General features: G+C 37.7%; 2 protein-coding genes across 18 annotated transcripts in view; one reads left to right on the top strand and one right to left on the bottom strand.

Annotated features, from left to right (window-relative positions):
* Positions 1-25,562, bottom strand: part of DEUP1 (deuterosome assembly protein 1) — a 102,415-nt gene that overhangs the window by 1,049 nt on the left and 75,804 nt on the right. For 8 of the 17 annotated variants that reach the window (XR_010147110.1, XR_010147111.1, XR_010147109.1 and 5 more), the window contains 2 exon segments: positions 22,974-23,170; positions 16,266-16,380 (listed from right to left, as the gene is read on the bottom strand). The exons of 4 other annotated variants lie outside the window; for them this stretch is intronic. Coding sequence is in view for 5 of the 13 variants with exons in the window: in XM_016919899.4 (XP_016775388.1) it covers positions 16,266-16,380; positions 22,974-23,170 (312 nt within the window). In the remaining 8 variants the exon portion in view is untranslated. 17 annotated transcript variants of the gene reach the window in all.
* SMCO4 (single-pass membrane protein with coiled-coil domains 4) overlaps positions 1-25,562 on the top strand; it is a 151,921-nt gene that overhangs the window by 106,174 nt on the left and 20,185 nt on the right. The window lies entirely within an intron of this gene.

The raw sequence follows: 25,562 nt of genomic DNA, 5'->3' as shown, positions 1-25,562 counted from the left end.
CCTGGGCTGAATTCCCACTACTAGTGTAATTCAGTTACCACTAATGAAATCCTCAAGGAACTAAGTAAGACATCACAGCACCATTACATTAAAAAGCTCTACAAATGAGTGTTATATTGTCCAACTGCAAATGCAGGGACAATGCACTCACCATGGAATCTGCCTAAAACATGCTGCAATCATTTGCAAAGCCAATGATTTTCATTTGAAAATAGGCAACTCCAAAAAGCTAAAGTAAAGATTATAGTGGAATTGCACTAGACAGTTTATATAGAAGAAAATAAGGATTGGCTTTGACAGGGAGAATCAATGCTTGGAGTTAGCCAGGTGAGAGGGCTGGCTGCATGATGTGTCTTGGGGTGGAGGTGGCTCCCTAGTAGGGAAGGCTTGATGCTGGCATGTATCTTGTTTGTCTTATCACAGAGAAGAAAGTATCAGGGACGAGTGCCCCAATTCCACCCTTCTTGGTGACATGAAAATGCTATTTAACTGTTTGTGACCTGTTTAGTGCTTACTTAAAAAAAATAAAAATAAAAATCTGTGGCTAAAGAATAAAGGACAACATCAGATAATTTTACAATTCTTCGTTTTGAAAAGCCACATACAAAAATTAAGTAATTTTTTTTTGTTGGGGAAATCTGTACTTTAATTTTCCAGTTCTGTGGTTACTATATTCTTCTTTGATTTTCATTTTGGTAGGAAGAATGGGACTTTATGTAGTGTTTGGGGAGTCGACAATCTGTATACATGTGAACCTTGTTAGGTGGATTTTGTTCACCAATCTGGCCCCTGCCAAAACTAGGGATCATGCAAATGATGGAGTACTGCACACTTTTCCAACCAGTAGGCCCAACTGTAGCTGCTGTGTCAGGGATAGTATCTCTACTAGAGAAGACTGTCACAGCCTGGGGTAGATGGTATGCTACTATTGATCTGGCAAATGCATTATTTTTAATATTGGCAAATGCATTCTTTTTAATATCTAATAAAAAGGAGGATAGGAAGCAGTTAGCATTCACATGGGGTGGCCAACAATATATATCCATGGTTTTGCCCCAATGTTATGTTAATGAAGCTGTCACAATAAATTCTGAAGGGGCCTAGCCCATCTGGACATTCCAAAGACTATCACATGGAATATCATATATTAACACTAACATCATGTTAATGAGACTTGATGAGCAAGAAGTGGCAAGTATGTTAAAGGGATGGAAAGATGTATGTACTCCAGAGGGTGAAAGATAAACCCCATAAAAGATTGGGGCTTGACACCTTGTTTTTAGGTGTCTACTGCTATGTGGCATGTCAGAACATCCTAGGTAAAGCAAAAATTAATGCACCTTGAAAATGTTCCACCCTTGGATCAAATAATTGAATAATCTGATTCATTTATTGGGTGACACAGAAAATTTTTTTTTTTTTTTTTTGAGACGGAGTCTCACTCTGTCGCCCACACTGGAGTGCAGTGGCATGATCTCGGCTCACTGCAAGCTCCGCCTCCTGGGTTCACGCCATTCTCCTGCCTCAGCCTCCCAAGTAGCTGGGACTACAGGCGCCCGCCACCACTCCCGGCTAATTTTTTGTATTTTTAGTAGAGACAGGGTTTCACCATGTTAGCCAGGATGGTCTCGATCTCCTGACCTCGTGATCTGCCCGCCTCGGCCTCCCAAAGTGCTGGGATTACAGGCGTGAGCCACCATGCCCGGTGAAAAAATTATTTTGTGAGAAAGCCCAGAACTCTGGAAAGAAAGAGCTGTGTAGGAGGTTCAGGATAGGGTACAAGTAGTCCTGCTACTTTGGTCAAATAACTTGGTAGATCCCATACTAGAAGAATCTCTGGTAGAGAAAAATGCCTTGTGGAGCCTCTGGCAAGTTTCATCGGGAAAGCTGTGTTGCAGACCCTTAAGATTCTGGAACAAGGCTATGCTATCTGTAGCAGAAACCTATATACTATTTGCAAGACAATTCTTGTCATGCTGTTGAGTCCTGGTTGAGACTCCAGCAAGTGGACAGGATGATTTGATCCAGCCTCTGTCTTTGGCTACCTCAGTGGGAATTATGCATCATCCCAATACCATGATTTCCCCTTTCACCAAGGGTAATCCAGCTGCTATTGCTGTTGAATGTCTGACCTGCTTGCAACAGAAACCAAAGCTGAGCTCTTGATATGGCATCATCCCTCAAGGAGACCAACCAGCCTCTTGGTGGCAACTTGACTGCATTAGGTCCCTAGCACCTTGGAAAGGGCAATGCTGTATGCTTATCAGAATGGATATGAATTCTGCGTGTTTGCCTTTCCTGGCTGCACCACTATCTTAGGGCTCATAGAATCACTTATCTGCAGACATGAGAGAGACCCTGCTTAATAGTAAAGGTACCTACTTTATAGCAAAAGAGTATGGCAGTGGGGGCAGGACCATGGTATCCACTGGTCCTAACCACACACAGCACTATCCAGAGGACGCTAACATGATAGAGCTTTGAGACGGCCTCTTGAGGGCAAAGCTGAGGCACCAGCTTGGAGATTATATCCTGTGAGGTTGGGGTGCCATTCTTCAGGATGTGGTATAGACTTTAAACCGATGGCTGTTTTATGGTTCTGTGTTTCCAATGGGTAGAATACATGGATCTGGGAACAAAAGGGAGGAAGTAGGAATGGCTTCACTCTCTATCACTTCTGTTAACCCACTTGGAGAATCTGTGCTTTCTGTCTATGTATCTTTAGGCTCTGTTGTTCTACAGATCCTGGCTCTTAGAGGCGGAATGCTTCTACCAAGAGACCTGTAAGAGTCCCACCAAACTTAGAGCTTTGGCTCCCATGTGGTCACTTTGGGCTCCTCATGCCAACAGATCAGACACACAGAGTGGAGTTCCTATATTGGCAGAGGTAGCTGACCCTAAGTCATCCTGAAGAGGTAAGATTGCTACTGCATAACAGAGGCAGTGAGGAATGTGTTTGGTACTCTGATGATCCTCTGAGGCATCTTTTGGTACTCTCATGCCCAATTTTAATTTTAATTGGCAAATACAGAAACCATATCCTAATAAGGGCATGGACATTAGGGGCTCACCCCAAAAGAAAAGCCACCTGGATCAACAGAAGAGTTGGCTGACGGGGAGAGGAATCTAGAATGGGTGAGGCAGTGATAGGTGTCAGCGACCAATTGCAGCATGAGGGGCTGTGGCTTATCTCACTAACTTTCCTCTCAACAGTTTTTCCAGAAATTATGACCAGCAAGAATCGTGAAGAAGCTATGCCTGAATGGAAGCTATGGAAGAAGGTGGTTCTGAGTGGTGCAAGAGGTGGACCATGGTGGTTGGTCCCCTACCCGGATCCCCTTCCCCAGGCTGATGCATCTCTCCTCTAGCTGGGTGGGTGTTGGCTACTAACAGCTCACAGCTGGCTCCTTTGGGGAACTGCCCTCCACCGAACTGGAGGCTCCTGCCTCACCTGGGAGGCTGCAGTCCCTCCTCTGCCCATTTGCTATCCTCTCTGACGCAATGACTGATTGATGGACACAGGGGCATAAAATACCAAACTTTTTGTTTGGTGAGAACAAATGCTGTGGTGCAATTCATGTGCCAAGCTTCCTGGGACACCAGGCTATACTAGTTTGTAGCTGAGACCACATCTTTGCTTAATTTTCCTCCCCTTCCCTAGCCTGTCTCCTTCACTCTCCTCCTGAAAATACTAAAATACTCCCTCGGTAAATCGCTTTCACAAGAATTTCATCTCAGATTCTAGGAAACCTGATCTCAGAGAGATGACTTCCTAGATTCTGGCCTGAGTGATTAGTGACACTCATGCCATTTACTGAGAAAGAGAAAAAGGTAAAGGAAGCCATTAAGAGTAAGATCTTCTTTCTTTCGTTTTATGGATTGATTGATTGATTGATTGATTGATTTAGAGACAGTGTCTTGCTCTATTGCCCAGGCTGGAGCACAGTGGTGCAACCACAGCTAACTCTAACTTCCAGCTCCTGGGCTCAAGTGATCCTCCCACTTCAGCCTCCTGAGTAGGTGGGACTATAGGCACACACCACCACACCCAGCTCTTTTTTAAAAAAGTTTTTATAGAAACGGAGCCTCATTATGTTGCCCAGACTGGTCTTGAACTCTTGGGCTCAAGCAATCCCTCTTGCCTTGGCCTGAGATTGTAGGTGTGAGCCACAGCTCCTGGCCTCTTACTTATTTCTGATTCATCAGGTTCTAGCACAGATTCTGGGCCAGTGTGTTTTCAATAAAATTTTTTAGTTAGTTTATGAATGAAGAAAATGGATTCAATTTTGAATAATAATGAGTTTGAGGCGACTTGAGACTTAAACAGACTCAAGTAAACAGTGAGATATGTCAATCTAGGACTCAGAATATAGGTCTGAATCAGAGAGACAGACTTGGAAGTTACAGATGACAAGGCCATGAGATTGACTGAAATTATCCAAGATAGGCAAGTAAAAGGAAAAAAAGAAGTTAAAAGATGGAGCCCTGAAGAATCCTTCATGTCAGGCATCCACCCACATAGCATGTCCTTGACACTATCATCAATGAGAACTGCATTATTTACTAATTGAGATTTAAAGCAACCTATCCATCATCCTTCCAGCATGCTTAATCTAGTACTCCCACGCCAGCATTTCTCTGACCTCATTTAGACTCTTTACTTTTCACTATCCATCATCTTCCTCATACTCTCTCTTCCTAACTCTGCTTATTCCCGTCCATCTCATAACCATTCAGCAACTTGTCCCTCCCTGTATCTTGTCTCTATCCTCATTACCTGGTAAACCCCTGTATCTTGTCTCTATCCTAATAACCTGGTAAAACCCACCCCTAATTAAGCTGACCCATCTGCCCGGGTCTTGCCTACACCTGAGCAGCTGAATGCCGGAGCCAACAGGTTGGGGGTAAATTACTGCATGGACTAGTTTCACTTTAAATTCATGACCATAAATATCATGTGGTCAGTGAACACTGCAAGGCGATTCTATTGCACTTCCCTAGTATGTTCACTTTCTTACTCATTACGTTGTGGCCTGGCTTCCTCCTAGGAGTCAGAGGGGAGCTCCCTCATTATTCCACATCCATTTGTATCTGTAGCTGAATTTTAGGCCATCCTCCTGTTTCAGAAACTCATCCTTCCTCCTATACTGCAGATCCTATTTCTTCTTACCTCTCAGTGACTTTGTTTCTGCAAATGAAAGAGGACCCTCCTTGAGCCCCATCCTCTTCATTATCAAACTTTCCTCCTGTCCTTCAGGATTCCCATTAGGTCACTCAATATTATGACCCAAGGCTTTGTATTGGGATGATTTCTTTTTTATACTTAAGTATTTTCATCCAGTTCTATAGACTTAAATACCAACCATATGCCGATTATTCCCACATTTGTATTTCCAGCTTTGATCTCTCCCTCGAATATCAGATTCACATATCCTATTGACTATTTAATGTCTACGTTTGGGTGTCTAGTAAACATTTTAAACTTATATGCCCAACCTAGAAATCATGATTTCTCCTCTAACCCTATTTCTTCCCTAGTCTTCCCATGTCGGAAAGTGGTATTAGCATCTACTCAATGCTCAGGTTGAAATCCTAGGAGTCATCTTTAATCACTCTTTTCTCCCACTTCCCATATACAATTCATTGTCAAGTCTGGTCTACGCACCAGAATATTTCCTGGATCTAATATGTTGCTCTATCTCCACTGCTACCAAGCCAGCATCATCTCTTGCCTAGGCTACTGAAATAGCCTTACAACAGTTGTCTCCTCTTCTACCCTTGCCCCTCTATAATTTATTCTTTATTTAGCAGTATAAAGGATCTTTTAAAAATTTTAAACATATCTGTTTATTATTAAACAGAGTAAAATAATTTGAAATGGAGTAAACAGACCAGTATTTTCCTAACTGAAACTTTACAATGGCTTCCCATTGTTTTAAAATAAAATCCAAACTCCTTCCCATGACCTACTGTCCTCATATACTGGACTTCCCCTGACAACTTATCTGTTCCCTTTTGTTCCAGTCTCCCTCTTCCCTTCTAAGCTCCAGAAGGTCCCCCAACCTTTCTGGTTCTCATGCCTGCCAAACTCGTTCCTGCCTTATAGTTCCCTTACTTAAAACTCTCTTCTACCAGATCTTTGCAAGGCTGGATTTGCTGTTGTTTGGGTTTCACCTTAAATTTCCCTTTCTCAATGATAATTTTCCTGGCTACTCAACCTAAAGTAATCCCCCATACTTTCATCACTCCCTATCACATTACCTGCTTTTCTTTTCATCACAGCATTTATCACTATTTGATATTTTCTTTCTTTTTTTTTTTTTTTTTTTTTGAGACAGTGTTTCGCTCTGTTGCCCAGGCTGGAGTGCAGTGATCCTATCTCGGCTCACTGCAACCTCTGCTTCCCGGGTTCAAGCGATTCTCTTGCCTCAGCTTCTGGAGTAGCTGGGACTACAGGCATGTGCCACCACGCCCAGCCAATTTTTGTATTTTTAGTAGAGACGGGGCTTCACCATGTTGGCCAGCCTGGTCTTGAACTCCTGACCTCAGGTGATCTGACCACCTCGGCTTCCCAAAGTGCTGGGATTATAGGCATGAGCCACAGCGCCTGGCCTTGATATTTTCTTATTTGTTCATTTATTTCCAAGCATTAATTTTTCTCCTCTTGTTTGTTTTTGAGATAAAATTCACATACAATTAACCATTTCAAAATGAGTGGTTCAGTGGCATTTAGTACATTCACAATGTTGTGCAACCACCATCTCTATCTAGTTCCAAAATAGTTTCATTATCCATAATGAAAACTCTGTACTCCTTAAGCCACTGCTCCTTGTTTCTCCCTCCCCACTGCCCCTGGTAACCACCAATCTACATTGTTTCAATGGATTTCATTTACCTATTTTGGCTATTTCATATACATGGAATTATACAATATAGCCTTTTGTGTTTGGCTTCTTTCACTTAACACGTTTTTGAGGCTCATCCACATTGTAGTAATTTTTGGCCTTTTTTGGCATAGCTGCTTTTAATGGCTGAATAATATTCTATTGTATGTATATATCACAATCTGATTATCCATTCCTCCATTGATGAAGTTTCCTCTTTTTTTTCACCATACTACTTATGTTTCTATCTTATTCAAAGACATGTTTAGAACAGGAACTGCCATATAGTTGGTGCTCAATACATGTTTATTTTATTTTATGAATAAATAACACTAATATTTAAGGGACAGAAATAGGAGGGAGAACCCTAGAAACAGGCTGGGAAACAGTAGCCAGAGGGTGGCAGGAGAATCAGCGGAGTATAGTGTCATAGAAGCCAGAGAACATAAGAGTATCAAGACAACAAGATTAAGAAAGAAAGATGAATACTTCAGAATGTGCATTTAATTAGCAACTAGAAGATCGGCAGTAGTCTTGATAGGAATGGTACTGATGTGGATGTCAAAATGCAGTAGAAGATGGAAACCACTAGACCTAGAACAGTGGCTTCCCGTAGGATTTTTAAGGCCTCCATCACAGATTAGGTTCCCCATGCCCAGTTCCTAGAAGAGTTGGGAATTTTCTCTCCTGGTTACTCTGGAGGTTAGGAATTCCTCAAAAGAGTAATGTAGAATTTTAGAGATAGAAGGAAGCCCCATGTTATTAAATCAAATCAGCAGATACTTCTGCATGTCTTTTATGTGCCTACTAGTGCTGACCCTATTTTAGGTGTTGGGTTACCACAAAAACAAAAATAGAAAACACCCCCTGCTTTCATGGAGCATACATTCTAAAGGAGGCAGGCCAAGCAACAAAATGTCTCATAGTGAAGTGCTATGAAAAAAGGCAAGATGAGGGGCAGGGAGTGAAGAGGAAGGTGCTATTGTGGACTGGTTGCTTAGGCATCTCTGATAAGGTGATATTTGAGCGGACACTAATTGTGATCCTAAAAATCCTAAAATCATCTGACACTAGCACAGTGGAGTATTTAGCAACTTTTTCCATTGCTTGACTGAAATATGTGCTTACTTTAAGTCCTTAGTGATCAAAGTTTTATTGATGCAGAATTTGCAAAGTCCCCTTAGAATTTCTCATAACTTAAATGAGGAATTTTATTTAGTTTACATTATTGGTATGTATTTTAGTCTGTTCAAATAATGTTGGCATTTTATGTTGAGATGAACACAAAAGAGCATTTCAGGGCTTTAGACATCTCTAATACTTCAAAAGCTAATGGTTTTAAGCATTCTTCTACCAAAATAGCTTAACTTTACTTCTAGTCTCTACTATTACAAGGCAAAACCAACATATAAGCAACAAAGGGCTTATATCAAGAATAGAAAGGATACCCATAAATCAATAAAAATAAAGACAATCCAACAGAAAATTAAGTGAGGAAATTGAACAGATATTTTATAATGGATATCAAAATGGCCAAAAAACATATGAATGGTGCTCAGTCTCATTATTCACCAGAGAAACATGAATTAAAACCACACAATAGGATCTTACTACACACTGACCATAATAGCTAAATTTAAAAAGGCCTATATTACCGTGTGTTAGACAGTAGAGCAAGGACAACTCTTTTTCTTTTTAATTTATGATTTCACTTAAAATAACTTTTAATAAAAGGCTTACATATAAAAACAGGTTAATGATTGCCTATGACCAGGGTAATGAAATCAGTAAATACAAAAGAGATGAATTTCTTTTTCCACAGTGGTAAGGTTATTTCAAAATTAGATTGTGATTATGGCTGTCTGTAAGTATACTTTAAAAACTTGGAATTGTACACTTAAAACATGTGATGGTTTTGTTATAAAACTTTTTTAAAATTTTATTATTATTATACTTAAAGTTTTAGGGTACATGTGTACAACGTGCAGGTAAGTTACATATGTATACATGTGCCATGTTGGTGTGCTGCACCCATTAACTTGTCATTTAGCATTAGGTATATCTCCTAATGCTATGCCTCCCACCTCCCCCCACCCCACAACAGTCTCCAGAGTGTGATGTTCCCCTTCCTGTGTCCATGTATTCTCATTGTTCAATGCCCATCAATGAGTGAGAACATGCGGTGTTTGGTTTTTTATTCTTGGGATAGTTTGCTGAGAATGATGGTTTCCAGTTTCATCCATGTCCCTACAGAGGACATGAACTCATCATTTTTTATGGCTGCATAGTATTCCATGGTGTACATGTGCCACATTTTCTTAATCCAGTCTATCATTGTTGGACATTTGGGTTGGTTCCAAGTCTTTGCTATTGTGAATAGTGCCGCAATAAACATACATGTGCATGTGTCTTTATAGCAGCATGATTTATAATCCTTTGGGTATATACCCAGGAATGGGATGGCTGGGTCAAATGGTATTTCTAGTTCTAGATCCCTGAGGAATCACCACACTGACTTCCACAATGGTTGAACTAGTTTGCAGTCCCACCAACAGTGTAAAAGTGTTCCTATTTCTCCACATCCTCTCCAGCACCTGTTGTTTCCTGACTTTTTAATGATTGCCATTCTAACTGGTGTGAGATGGTATCTCATTGTGGTTTTGATTTGCATTTCTCTGATGGCCAGTGATGATGAGCATTTTTTCATGTGTTTTTTGGCTGCATAAATGTCTTCTTTTGAGAAGTGTCTGTTCATGTCCTTCGCCCACTTTTTGATGGGGTTGTTTTTTTCTTGTAAATTTGTTTGAGTTCTTTGTAGATTCTGGATATTAGCCCTTTGTCAGATGAGTAGGTTGTGAAAAGTTTCTCCCATTTTGTAGGTTGCCTATTCACTCTGATGGTAGTTTCTTTTGCTGTGCAGAAGCTCTTTAGTTTAATTAGATCCCATTTGTCAATTTTGGCTTTTGTTGCCATTGCTTTTGGTGTTTTAGACATGAAGTCCTTGCCCATGCCTATGTCCTGAATGGTATTGCCTAGGTTTTCTTCTAGGCTTTTTATGGTTTTCGGTCTAACATTTAAGTCTTTAATCAAGCTTGAATTAATTTTTGTATAAGGTGTAAGGAAGGGATGCAGTTTCAGCTTTCTACATATGGCTAGCCAGTTTTCCCAGCACCATTTATTAAATAGGGAATCCTTTCCCCATTGCTTATTTTTGTCAGGTTTGTCAAAGATCAGATGGTTGTAGATATGCGGCATTATTTCTGAGGGCTCTGTTCTGTTCCATTGATCTATATTTCTGTTTTGGTACCAGTACCATGCTGTTTTGGTTACTGTAGCCTTGTAGTATAGTTTGAAGTCAGGTAGCGTGATGCCTCCAGCTTTGTTCTTTTGGCTTAGGATTGACTTGGCAATGTGGGCTCTTTTTGGGTTCCATATGAACTTTAAAGTAGTTTCTTCCAATTTTTTGAAGAAAGTCATTGGTAGCTTGATGGGGATGGCACTGAATCTATAAATTACCTTGGGCAGTATGGCCATTTTCATGATATTGATTCTTCCTACCCATGAGCATGGAATGTTCTTCCATTTGTTTGTATCCTCTTTTATTTCATTGAGCAGTGGTTTGTAGTTCTCCTTGAAGAGGTCCTTCACATCCCGTGTAAGTTGGATTCCTAGGTATTTTATTATCTTTGAAGCAATTGTGAATGGGAGTTCACTCATGATTTGGCTCTCTGTTTGTCTGTTATTGGTGTATAAGAATGCTTGTGATTTTTGCACATTGATTTTGTATCCTGAGACTTTGCTGAAGTTGCTTATCAACTTAAGGAGATTTTGGGCTGAGACAATGGGGTTTTCTCGATATACAATCATGTCATCTGCAAACAGGGACAATTTGACTTCTTCTTTTCCTAATTGAATACCCTTTATTTCCTTCTCCTACCTAATTGCCCTGGCCAGAACTTCCAACACTATGTTGAATAGGAGTGGTGAGAGAGGGCATCCCTGTCTTGTGCCAGTTTTCAAAGGGAATGCTTCCAGTTTTTGCCCATTCAGTATGATATTGGCTATGGGTTTGTCATAGACAGCTTTTATTATTTTGAGATACGTCCCATGAATACCTAATTTATTGAGAGTTTTTAGCACGAAGCGTTGTTGAATTTTGTCAAAGGCCTTTTCTGCGTCTATTGAGATAATCATGTGGTTTTTGTCTTTGGTTCCGTTTATATGCTGGATTACATTTATTGATTTGCATATGTTGAACCAGCCTTGCATCCCAGGGATGAAGCCCACTTGATCATGGTGGATAAGCTTTTTGATGTGCTGCTGGATTTGGTTTGCCAGTATTTTATTGAGGATTTTTGCATCAATGTTCATCAAGGATATTGGTCTAAAATTCTCTTTTTTGGTTGTGTCTCTGCCAGGCTTTGGTATCAGGATGATGCTGGCCTCATAAAATGAGTTAGGGAGGATTCCCTCTTTTTCTATTGATTGGAATGGTTTCAGAAGGAAGGGTACCAGCTCCTCCTTGTACCTTTGGTAGAATTCAGCTGTGAATCCATCTGGTCCTGGACCTTTTTTGGTTGGTAAGCTATTGATTATTGCCACAATTTCAGAGCCTGTTTTTTTTTTATTTTTATTTTATTTTATTATTTTTTTTGAAGGTGTTTTGTTTATTTTTATTTTTTTCCCAGAAAATGGAAAACATGAGAAGGAAAATTTCTCATGCCAACATAAAGAGTAAAGAAGTCCAACTGTTGACATAAACACAAACAGTAATAGTTCTTTATACAGTACTTTGCAGTTCTTGAAAAACTTTAATATATTTAATCTCCTTTAAAACTTGAAACTACTCCTTAAAATGCCCCTTGAGATTGATTTCGTCTCTGGAAACGGAAATGAGAAAGGCTAAATACCTTGTGCAAAGTCATGCAACTCATAGTTGGTGGTGCCTAGAAAATAAAACTAGGTGGTTTGACCCATTTCAATGTCAGCACCAGGGGAGGCAAAAGTGACTCCACTTTGAATGCTAATCTGCCATGTTGACTTCTGATTAGCCCCATGACTGCCTCCTGGTTTTCACTTTATTAATGTTTACTTCAACTAGCATAAGAACAAAGCAACCTTGATGCTATCATACAAAGTACAGGCTATGACACACAGCACATTCTTGCCTCTTCTGGAAGGTTGCCTTTAATTGTCTTGCTGAAGAGCGCATCTGCTTTCCTGAAGCTGTATAAGCCTTGGGTCTGAGCAGTAGCAGTGTGGGGATCTGCCTGTCTTGCTGCTATCCAAGGCCACAGTTCTGTCTTTTTTTTTTTTTTATTATACTTTAAGTTTTAGGGTACATGTGCACAATGTGCAGGTTAGTTACATATGTATACATGTGACATGCTGGTGCACTGCACCCACTAACTCGTCATCTAGCATTAGGTATATCTCCCATTGCTATCCCTCCCCGCTCCCGCCACCCCACAACAGTCCCCAGAGTATGATGTTCCCCTTCCTGTGTCCATGTGTTCTCATTGTTCAATTCCCACCTATGAGTGAGAATATGCGGTGTTTGGTTTTTTGTTCTTGCGATAGTTTACTGAGAATGATGATTTCCAACTTCATCCATATCCCTACAAAGGACATGAACTCATCATTTTTTATGGCTGCATAGTATTCCACGATGTATATGTGCCACATTTTCTTAATCCAGTCTATCATTGTTGGACATTTGGGTTGGTTCCAAGTCTTTGCTATTTTGAATAGTGCCGCAATAAACATACGTGTGCATGTGTCTTTATAGCAGCATGATTTATAGTCCTTTGGGTATATACCCAGTAATGGGATGGCTGGGTCAAATGGTATTTCTAGTTCTAGATCCCTGAGGAATCACCACACTGACTTCCACAATGGTTGAACTAGTTTACAGTCCCACCAACAGTGTAAAAGTGTTACTATTTCTCCATATCCTCTCCAGCACCTGTTGTTTCCTGACTTTTTAATGATTGGCATTCTAACTGGTGTGAGATGATATCTCATTGTGGTTTTGATTTGCATTTCTCTGATGGCCAGTGATAGCATTTTTTCATGTGTTTTTTGGCTGCATAAATGTCTTCTTTTGAGAAGTGTCTGTTCATGTCCTTTGCCCACTTTTTGATGGGGTTGTTTGTTTTTTTCTTGTAAATTTGTTTGAGTTCTTTGTAGATTCTGGATATTAGCCCTTTGTCAGATGAGTAGGTTGCGAAAATTTTCTCCCATTTTGTAGGTTGCCTGTTCGGTCTGATGGTAGTTTCTTTTGCTGTGTAGAAGCTCTTTAGTTTAATTAGATCCCATTTGTCAATTTTGGCTTTTGTTGCCATTGCTTTTGGTGTTTTAGACATGAAGTCCTTGCCCGTGCCTATGTCCTGAATGGTAATGCCTAGGTTTTCTTCTACAGTTTTTATGGTTTTAGGTCTACCGTTTAAGTCTTTAATCCATCTTGAATTGATTTTTGTATAAGGTGTAAGGAAGGGATCCAGTTTCAGCTTTCTACGTATGGCTAGCCAGTTTTCCCAGCACCATTTATTAAATAGGGAATCCTTTCCCCATTGCTTGTTTTTCTCAGGTTTGTCAAAGATCAGATAGTTGTAGATATGCGGCGTTATTTCTGAGGGCTCTGTTCTGTTCCATTGATCTATATTTCTGTTTTGGTACCAGTACCATGCTGTTTTGGTTACTGTAGCCTTGTAGTATAGTTTGAAGTCAGGTAGCATGATGCCTCCAGCTTTGTTCTTTTGGCTTAGGATTGACTTGGCAATGCAGGCTCTTTTTTGGTTCCATATGAACTTTAAAGTAGTTTTTTCCAATTCTGCGAAGAAAGTCATTGGTAGCTTGATGGGGATGGCACTGAATCTATAAATTACCTTGGGCAGTATGGCCATTTTCATGATATTGATTCTTCCTACCCATGAGCATGGAATGTTCTTCCATTTGTTTGTATCCTCTTTTATTTCATTGAGCAGTGGTTTGTAGTTCTCCCTGAAGTGGTCCTTCACTTCTCTTGTAAGTTGGATTCCTAGGTATTTTATTATCTTTGAAGCAATTGTGAATGGGAGTTCACTCATGATTTGGCTCTCTGTTTGTCTGTTATTGGTGTATAAGAATGCTTGTGATTTTTGCACATTGATTTTGTATCCTGAGACTTTGCTGAAGTTGCTTATCAACTTAAGGAGATTTTGGGCTGAGACAATGGGGTTTTCTTGATATACAATCATGTCATCTGCAAACAGGGACAATTTGACTTCTTCTTTTCCTAATTGAATACCCTTTATTTCCTTCTCCTGCCTAATTGCCCTGGCCAGAACTTCCAACACTATGTTGCATAGGACTGGTGAGAGAGGGCATCCCTGTCTTGTGGCAGTTTTCAAAGGGAATGCTTCCAGTTTTTGCCCATTCAGTATGATATTGGCTATGGGTTTGTCATAGATAGCTCTTATTATTTTGAGATACGTCCCATGAATACCTAATTTATTGAGAGTTTTTAGCATGAAGTGTTGTTGAATTTTGTCAAAGGCTTTTTCTGAATCTATTGAGATAATCATGTGGTTTTTGTCTTTGGTCCTGTTTGTATGCTGCATTACATTTATTGATTTGTGTATATTGAACCAGCCTTGCATCCCAGGGATGAAGCCCACTCGATCATGGTGCATAAGCTTTTTGATGTGCTGCTGGATTTGGTTTGCCAGTATTTTATTGAGGATTTTTGCATCAATGTTCATCAAGGATATTGGTCTAAAATTCTCTTTTTTGGTTGTGTCTCTGCCAGGCTTTGGTATCAGGATGATGCTGGCCTCAGAAAATGAGTTAGGGAGGATTCCCTCTTTTTCTATTGATTGGAATAGTTTCAGAAGGAATGGTACCAGTTCCTCCTTGTACCTCTGGTAGAGTTCGGCTGTGAATCCATCTGGTCCTGGACTCTTTTTGGTTGGTAAGCTATTGATTATTGCCACAATTTCAGATCCTGTTATTGGTCTATTCAGAGATTCAACTTCTTCCTGGTTTAGTCTTGGGAGAGTGTATGTGTCGAGGAATTTATCCATTTCTGGATTTTCTAGTTTATTTGCGCAGAGGTGTTTGTAGTATTCTCTGATGGTAGTTTGTATTTCTGTGGGATCGGTGGTGATATCCCCTTTATCATTTTTTATTGCATCTATTTGATTCTTCTCTCTTTTTTTCTTTATTAGTCTTGTTAGCAGTCTATCAATTTTGTTGATCCTTTCAAAAAACCAGCTCCTGGATTCATTAATTTTTTGAAGGGTTTTTTGTGTCTCTGTTTCCTTCAGTTCTGCTCTGATTTTGGTTATTTCTTGCCTTCTGCTAGCTTTTGCAAGTGTTTGCTCTGAGCAAGGACAACTCTTATACAGTACTTGAGATATTCATTGGCTCCTACAGGAAAATAGTTTGGTGGTACCTACTAAAGCTGACCATATTCATATCCTATGACCTCGGTATTCCATTTTAGGTATGTATACCCAGTGGAAATGTATATACACATGCACCAAAAGACTCATAAAAGAATTTTTTGGCAGCAGTATTTGTAATAGCCCCAAATTGGAAATGACTCAAATGTCCATCCATAGTAGAATGAATGAATGAATTTTATTGTCATTGAATGTGGTATTTATATCCCATAGATTAGTATAGAGAAACAAAAATAAACTACAGCTGTATAAAACAATACGGGTGATGATGAATCTAAAAAACAAGGTTGAGAAAAAGAAGCCAGAAACAAAATAATATATATCATATGATATCATTTATATAAAATTTACAAGTTGGCAAAACAAATCGATAATGCTAAAAGTCAGGATAGTGGTTATGTTGGGGGCAAGCAGAAGTAGAGACTGGAAGGGAACATGAGTGGGGCTTCTGGAGTGCTGGGGATGTCTGATCATTACTTGGGTGGTAGTTACATTCCCTTTGTGATAACTCATCAAGCTGTCCATTTATGATTTGTACCTGTGTCTGCACTTATGGCAGAGTCAATAGAAAAGATGTTTTAAACCAGTCCAAAAGATCACTGTAGCTCTTTAAAATATACAGATCCTTGAGGACTCATGGAATATTGAAGGGTGAGTCCCAAGCACTCGCATTTTTTTTAAAAAACACCATCTCCAGTAGTTCTGGCCTGCATTAGAGGTTAATAATCATTGACTGAAACACTTTATGAAATATTATGGATATCTTTTCCTTCTGCAGATAGGTATGGCCAAATGACTCACAGACCCATCTTGGAGTCCTATTCAAGGAGTGAGATTAAAAACAAACGAACTACTATGTACGTCAGTTTATTGACATCAGTGTAAGAGTAAAGCAATAACCCATTAAAGAAAAAAAAACCCACAACCAGCAACTCACCAGTGGGAATACATCATCATCACTAACCAAAGGACTTGTCATTTCTTTGGCTTGAAATGTCAAAGGTGGCAAGGGAGGCGTTGTACTTCTGTTTGGCTCACAGTCATGACTAAGTCTAAAAGAGAAGAAATGGTTGTTGTTGTTGCTATCAAGGACACATGTTTATTTATGTAGCTAAGGATTTTAATCTCTCAGATGTCTAAGTAGGGGGAAAGCACAACAAAATGTTTGGGCTTGTTACCTGGGTGTTTCTTTGAATATGACTTTCCTGATGAATAATTTCTATTTCATTTAAAGGACTTAGAATGATTAAAAATGAAGCAGAAAACTTAACAACTGTTAAAAATATTTTGCGATCCTTATTGCCTATATTGCTTCCCTTTCTGTGTTATACTTTTCTATGTCTTTGTCATTTATTTTAATAATGTAAAACAGTTTGAGAAAAGTCTCCAAACAGGTAATTACACTGTTGCCCTTGACAGTTCTAAATAGATACTCTTTTCCTATTCTCTTTTACACTTAACCTCACTGGCTTTCTTAACAGAATTATACTATTTTTTATGCTAAACAAGTCTTTTATTTTATTTATTTATTTATTAATTTATTTTGAGACACAGCCTTGCTCTGTCGCCTAGGCTGGAGTGCAGTGGCGCGATCGCAGCTCACTGCAACCTCCGCCTCCCAGGTTCAAGAGACTCTCCTGTCTCCTGAGTAGCTGGGATTATAGGCGCCCGCCACCACGCCAGGGTAATTTTCTGTATTTTTAGTAGAGATGGGGCTTCACCATGTTAGCCAGGATGGTCTCGATCTCCTGACCTTGTGATTCGCCTGCGTTGGCCTCCCAAAGTGCTGGGATTACAGGCATGAGTCACCGTGCGCCCAGCCAACAAGTCTTTGAATAACTCTAATTTCTATAGATTTTGATAATTTAAAACATGCTTTCAATTTACACCATCTCCTAAGCTCCTCCAGTTACTAGTTGTGTGATCTTGAGCAGGTAACTTTATCTCTCTGTGATTTTAATTTTCTCACTTATAAAAGGGTTGTTATGAGAGTTGAATGATTAATATATGTAAAACACTTAGAAAACAATGCCTGGCACATAGTAAATGTTTAGTAAAGATTAGGTATTATTATTATTAAACTAATCTGATCTTCAAAATAACCCTAATAAGCTGGATACTATCCACAGATGAGGAGACTAAGATTTAAAAGTTCAATTATTCATCTAATTATTTACTTTTTAAATCAGAATAAATTGCTAGGAAGTGATGTCTTTAGATTTTGGACTCAAATCCAGATTTTCTTGACTTAAAAAACCCCACTATTTCATTGAAAGTCATATAGCATGGAATTTGTTTGTGCTAAAACATAGGTTAGAAAATGAGACTGAAAACAATAACATTGAGATTTTGAATTTTGGTTTGTTGACTAAGCAAATGAATAAGAAAACATGTAACAAACCAATTTATCCTAAAGTTTTACAAAAAAGGTCCTGAAAGTATGGGCTGTTTGGGATTAAATAAATATCTTTCATGAAACTGAGGTTTAGATGTAATAAAATCATCAAAGAGGCTGGGCGCAGTGGCTCACGCCTGTAATCCCAGCACTTTGAGAGGCTGAGGCAGGCGGATCACGAGGTCAGGAGATCGAGACCATCTCGGCTAACATGGTGAAACCCCGTCGCTACTAAAAATACAAAAAAATTAGCCTGGCGTGATGGCGGGCGCCTGTAGTCCCAGCTACTCAGGAGGCTGAGGCAGGAGAATGGCGTGAACCTGGGAGGCGGAGCTTGCAGTGAGCCGAGATTGCGCCACTGCACTCCAGCCTGGGCAACAGAGTGAGACTCCGTCTCAAAAAAAAAAAAAAAAAAAAAAAAAAAAAAAAAAAAAAAAAAAAAAAAAATCATCAAAGACCATCAAAACTAAAATCCCTTCAATTTGAAATTATTGATTTTTACTAATGGTTCAAATTCTCCACAGGTATTGATTAGCCCTTTTCAAAGCCTTCATAGTTTAATTTAACCTAGTTAAAAATTTTTTCACATTACTTTTCTCTGGTCTTATCCAAAGACTATCTAATTTACAGACTTGTTTCTTATTATACAAATCATATTTTCAAAGCTATGCATACAAATAGCAATAAAAGTTAAGTGAGGCATCTGTAAATTAGTACACAAAAACAAATACAACATGTTTTCCATTTTTGCTTATCTTGAGATATATCTTTTTTTTACTCATTCTCCCAAACTATAATTACCATGGAAACAGAACAGCAAATTAAACTGAAATAACATGGTTTATGATGTGCACCATAAGATGAAACATCTCACAATTCAAGTAGAATTATAACATTTGCATAGTATATCTGCATATAATCTTTAGCTGAACCTTTTGAGTGAGGTTACTATCTATACTTCAAAGCACGGTGAAAAAAAATTAGTAGCGATTCAAGAAGTATATATCTCTCTGTTATCTCACAGAGATTTCAGGCAAAGTATTATTTGTGCTAAATTATCTAAATAATTATCTTAGTTATCCATTTTGCTTTGGATGTACAGATAAAGTTTTATGGTGTTAATTACTAACATTTATATAGGGACATTCTTTTTAGTGTAAGATCAATAAAATGTAGAGACGACATTATGAAGTAAAGTACTTTTGTTTTAAATCACCTTTATATCTGACAAGTTCTTCTTCAAGAATACAGCTATTCAAATACTTCATAAAACCACCTTGCATAAAGTGCTATGCATATCAATTTAAAAGCTATCTTAAAAATGATTTTGGAAGGCTTTTAATATCCTCTCACAAGCTGATCTGTTCAATGATCTTTTCCACAGGCCTATTCCAAGGCTGCTGCGTGGTTTCACCAGGATAGCAGGCCCCAGTTGCTTTGCTGGGGAACAGAACTCTGTCCACTTGAGACTTGAGTCAACACTTCACAATTTTCAGCTTTGTTGGACATGTACATCCAGTCCTGTCCCTCCATTAATATTCCCCTTGGCCATAGGATAATGTCCTTAGCATGGAGCAAGATTCCTTCTTTACCTTTTTCCAGCCTCACCTTCCAACACTCCACTAAACTCCCTATTCCATGAACTGCTCATTGTTTCCTGTACTAGAACTGTCAACCTATGTTTTGCTCCTTATTGAGCAAAACCACAGTACAAACATTCTCAGATTCAGGCTTCTAGATGTCTATTCATTCCTTGACAAGAGATCTTGTGAGTGGTTATTACAAACCTGCTGACTGTGGTTTTTTAGTATTAGAAACTCTTAATTTATTAGCTAGACTTGAAGCCATTTTAATGATTGTTTGACTGCTAAAATCTGTCTAGTACATTATACAACTTTTAAAACCATAAATTCATTTTTAAGTATGTGTCTTATATAGAGATAAAACTCCATTTATTACAAAATTGATTTGTCACTAAAATTAGTTACATATTAATAGCTCTGGATACCACTACTCCAAATTAGCTTGTAAATTATCCTGAAACTTCAAAACTCTAACTTTTAAAAACAATATTTAAAACATCCACACCAAATTCAATCACCTCTCACTCATATTTTTTAAGAAAGTGCTAAGTAGCTGTCTTACTGGAAAGCAAATGCTTTAGAATATCCTAAAATGCTTCACATTTTAAGTGAGTGAGCATTAAAAACAACAAAACTGAGTTGCTTCAGAGTGAATAAAAGGTTAAGAATGTATTATATAAGTCTTCCTCAGTTAAAAGTAAGAATTGCCTTAAAATTAGACTATGGATCTTAACATTTTGTGGAACATTTTCTTCATACATTTTTATGTAAACGCTTTTTCCTTCCTCAAATACTTTAACAAGACCTCACTGCATTAGCCATTGATATGTAAAGATACTTTGTATGTTTTTGATTAATTTATGCCTAACAAATATACATACATAGTTTTTTACTGTTTCACTTCACTGAGCTGTGTTGTGAGGGAAAAAAAGATGATTTCATTTTTCAGTTGCTAGCATTAACAGAGAGATATCTGCTTTGCAGCTCTTCACTGGTGAGTTCACAGTGTCCTTGCATCTCAACAACTCTTTCCCCACAGTAGGATTTACATGGTAATAATTTATTCAGAACATTTGAAATACTGTTTCTTTTAAAAAACAGGTCACTGGAAAACACTGAAATCAGACAAGGCATTAAAACAAATTTAATGAAACTTTCAACAAATGAAACTGGCAGGACACAGGGCTTTGCAGCAGGAATAGCAGCCTAAACTGCTTATTAGGATAATCTCCTGCTGAGCATTTTACCTCTTATGTTGCTTTTTGTGTCCCCTACTGTCTTGTTTTTGTTAGATACTTGTAACACATTCTGTACTGCCTGACAAAGAGAAAAAAGGGGGCAACCCAAACAATAAAAATACTTTCTAAAAATAATAAAAGGCAGAGTAACTGTCTTTTTGTTTAAATAACAACACCTGGTATCTCCATCTAAAGCTTTCAAAGTTATTCTCAACTAGCACGAACAGGAAATAGTGTTCTGTACCCAGTGGGTGCTCAATACAGATCAGTGACTAACATACGCAGGTGACCCTTTATAGTGTCTTCATGGGCTTGCTTTTCTCTCGCAATGAGGCAACTATATACAGTACATGGGAGTCATAATTTGACCAATGGAGAATGAATCCATAAGTACTCTGTAAAGCTTATTTATTCCATATTAGAACATATATTCTTACACCAAAATCAGGATTACACTCCTTTGGACAGATCTTCACATGGACACATTCACCAGAGAACTGGTCCATGGCCATGCCCAGCGACCTCTTTCATCCTTCCTACACTGCTTTTATCCTGCTGCTGCTGTCACTACCAACACCCCACCACAGCACCCCACCATGATGCTTTTTAGGGATGGCAGTCAGTCCTCCTTCATTTGCTTCTTTACCTGAAAAGCGGTTATTAATTTGGTACTTTTGAATGGTTACTGTTTCCTGCATGGGGCTACAGTATATCCTTCTAATATACACATGGCTGAGGTGCTGAAAGTAGGACGGGGCTGTACTATACCCATAAGAATGTTGAACATCTGTTTTATATTGAACTTTTTTTTTTAATATATCCCATGGACTTACGGATTTATCTACCTGTAGAGCTGAGTATGCTTACTTAAAAAGATGAGTCTGGCACCACCTCTCCCCCACAGAACTATCTTTGAGGCTATGTCAGATTCAGCCATTTGTCTATTTGCCCAAATATACTTTTTATGTACCATAAGTTGTGGGAGAAATATTATTATAAATACTAACAATTTTGTTAGTAATAATGGTTAACATTTATGGAACTACAAGTTGTGTATGGTTTTTCTCCTATAATCCTTACGAAAATCTTACAATTATTAACCTTGTTTGTCAGATAGAAAATCGAGGGTGACAAAGGTTAAGAAAATTTTCCAGGGCTGTGAATATTATTTCTGTTATGTAACAACAAAATAGAAGGTTTTTCATGCTAACTATTATGAGCTTATGAGCAAATGTTGCAATGAAGTTGGGTCTGGACCTACTAATCTGCCGTTTCTTGGCACTATGAAATGAAATAATAAATTGATATCAAATATGTCTGGGGAGTGCTGCATACAATATCCCTTGTTGGACAATCACAGTGTAAGTTAACATATTAATGGCTCTGAGAAATATTGTATAAAATAAACTTGCTTATTTTGTTCAGCATTTTCCAAGTTTGGGAAAACAGCAAAAGGCTTTCAGAGACTTATGACTCCATAAATCTTTTATTAAAATTGAATAAATTAGCCTATTTTTATGCTTGATAGATTTTAATTTTGAATAAGACCTTTTACAGAGTATGGGAATAATGTGCACAGCAGATAATGATTTTCCATACACTTCTCTTCATTTGGAGAAAACCTCTTATACATCCATAGATTCCTTCTCTACAAAATGACCAATAATTTGTTGCCACTGCTAGAATGTCAATAGAAAGTGTATCTATTGGCTGGGTGTGGTGGCTCACGCCTGTAATCCCAGCACTTTGGGAGGCTGAGGTGGGTGGATCACTTGCGGTCAGGAGTTAGAGACCAGCCTGGCCAACATAGTGAAACCTTGTCTCTACTAAAAATACGAAAATTATCCGGGTGTAGTGGCGGGGGCCTGTAGTCCCAGTTACTTGGGAGGTTGAGGCATGAGAATTACTTGAACCCAGGAGGCAGAGGTTGGAGTGAGCCGAGATCACACCACTGCACTCCAGCCTGGGCGACAGAGCGAGACTCCATCTCAAAACAAACAAACCCCAAAAAATAAAAACAACAAAAAAAGAAAGTGTATCTATTATTGAAGGTAGGTGAAAAGTGACATGTTCCTACATTTTCTATTTTGTTTGAACAATATACCTATTAAAATCTAGTTTTCTCTGTTCCCATGACATCAAAAGTAAAATTACTTATCTGTATGTTTTGTATACCACCTCAGCTTCCAAAAAGATCTGAGATGACTAACAAACTAAAATCCACTGTAACACTCCACGCATTTCAAATCGACACAATTTCTTATAAAGCAATGTATCTAGCCTACATTATCTACTAATCTACTGCATTATCATTATAAATTTTAAACCACAGAAGAGAAAGTGTATAAAGTTATAATTTGAATTCTTTAAAAATAAATTTTAATTACATGTTTTTAAACTTATGCCCTTATATAATGGAGCCAGCATACCTCTCTTCATTTTTTTCCACTTTTATTTGGCTTTGATAGGCATATCTTCCTGTTTCTTCATAGGTGTTTTGATTAGTCCAGGTTGATTTTCCATTGACATGAAGTTTTGCAAGATCATTTCGGAGCCTTTCATTCTCATATTGCAGTTTATTAATAGATGTATGCCTTGACTGTTCCCTGTTAGTGAGGTCCATACTCTAGAGAATAAAATAAACTATCATTGAATAAACTGCCCCTTATAAGTAATGCATATTTTCTGTGTGTTTGGAGACTTGTGCTGGAAAGGCCCTTTCATTTGAGCCAAGTGATGTGGCTGTGCTCTTGCTCACTTTCTAAATGCTCCTTTCCACCCCCTCACCTCCTCACAACAAGCAGATACCCAGAGGTAGCTGTTGTGGAACACATTTGCAATGATGTATGTATTGCATCATCCCCACTGTTGGATGGTGCAATACATACAATATTGCTCATGCCCCAAAACAGAAAAGGTTTACTCTATGCATTATTGCTCTCTGTATCTATTTAGGTTGGTGCAAAAGTAATTGCAGTTTTGCCATTGAAAGTAATGGCAAAAACCGCAATTACTTTTGCACCAACCTAACAGAACAAATTAGCTAGATTTCAAGTTTTTTTGTGTTCATAGAATATACCTTCTAGTGTTGATTAATAATGGAACTGGAAATAACATGCATTTAAATTTTAAAAGAATTTTCTTCTGATTAAGATGGGCATGTATTAATATATGGGCACATAAAATCATATATATGTCATTATAGAAAATATAAGGTATTAAGAACAAAATAAATATTCCATACTACCAACACTCAGTGATAACTGCTATTAACAGTTATATTTATATCTTTCTAGTCTTTTTCCTACCAGTAGAAAATACAATATCAACATAAAATATCAATATAATTATAATGTATGGCTACTTAGAAAATTATAATCAATATACAGTCATGTGTTGTTTAATTATGGGGACACATTCTGAAAAATGCGACATCAGCTGATTTCATCATGTGATCATACAGTGTGTCTACACAAACCTAGATGGTATAGCCTACTACACACGTAGGCTGTAAGGTAAAGCCTATTGTTTCTAGGCTACAAACTTGTATAAGTATTTGTGTATCTGAACATACCTAAACATAGAAATATTATAATCTTTTGGGACCACTGTCCTAATATGCAGTCCATTGTTGACTAAAACATTGCTATGCAGTACACGACTGTATAAATATCAATAGGAAATATAATATAGTCAGTATAAAATATAACACATGCATACTTACAACATTGTAACTATAGTTACAAAACTGTAATGTATAAAATGCAGTAAAATTTTGGAAACTATTTTCCCTTTAACATTGTATATTCTTAAAAAATAAGATTTTTAATGACTGCATCGGTCGAGGTACAAATAAATTCATTTAACCATTCTTCTATTGTTGAATTCAGTTTTTTTTTTCAAAATAATTAACACTGTGTTGATTTCCTTATACATAAATCTTGTTCTATATTTCTTTAGCTAGAGTCCAAGAAGTGGGATCACTGGGTTAAATTGTGTGAATGTTGTTGAAGACCTTGATTTAAAAATGTCCAGCCCCCTCCCCTATAAATCTTATACATTTCAATCTCATAAATACCCACCACTAATGTATTAAGGAGCCTGTGTTACTACACTCACAACATTCAATATTACCATTTCGTTAAATTTGCCAACTTGATAGATAAAAATAGTAACTTTTATTTAGCTATTAGTGAAGTAGAATATATATGTTTCCTGGCAAATTTTACTCTATCTTTTGTCAATTGTCTATTTGTGTCCTTAACTTATTTTTTCATTAGGGTGTCTGTGTTATTTGTATCCTTAGCTTATTTTCTCATTAGGGTGTCTGTGTTTTTCTTACTAATTTGAAGGAATTTTTTTTACATTAGGTGTACTAATCCTAAGTTACTGTTTCTTAAGTTAGTTGAAAATATGTTTTCCATGTGATTTTAAGTTTTAATTTTAGTGTGTGATATATTTTATACAGAAAGTTTTTTAAAATTTTTATTTAATGAAATCTGTCAGTCTTTTTCCCTTGTGACTTCTTCCTTGCTTTTATATTTTTTCTTTTCATCCTAAAAGCTAATATTCACTTGTATTTTCTTCTATTTGTTTTATAATTTCATTATTTTACATTTAATTATTTAGTTATTTGGTATTAATTTTGTACAAAATGAGAAAAGACTTAAAGTTAGTAATTATTGTAATTGTTCTAATCACATATTGATGAAAATATCTATTCTCCACTGTTGGATGATTCAGCAAATTATATACTAAATTAATATAGATTGCGGTCTGATTCCAGATCATTCCATCTTACTGATCTTACAGTTGAGATTGTGCCAGTTCTACACAATTCTGAGCAATGTATCTTCCTTATGAAGTTTCACTACCTGGTAGGAGACACTCAATTTTAGTGTGTCCTCAGAATAGAATATGAAGCATGTCTAAATTACAAAATGAGAGGTTTAGAGTAAGAATAAAGATTAGCTGAGGCCATTTCAATTAAACATAAGAAGTTTCCTAGGGAGTATCTA

This window comes from Pan troglodytes, chromosome 9 (assembly GCF_028858775.2).
Source record: "Pan troglodytes isolate AG18354 chromosome 9, NHGRI_mPanTro3-v2.0_pri, whole genome shotgun sequence".
Taxonomy (NCBI): Eukaryota; Metazoa; Chordata; class Mammalia; order Primates; family Hominidae; genus Pan; species Pan troglodytes.
This window is presented reverse-complemented; position numbering and strand designations above follow the sequence as displayed.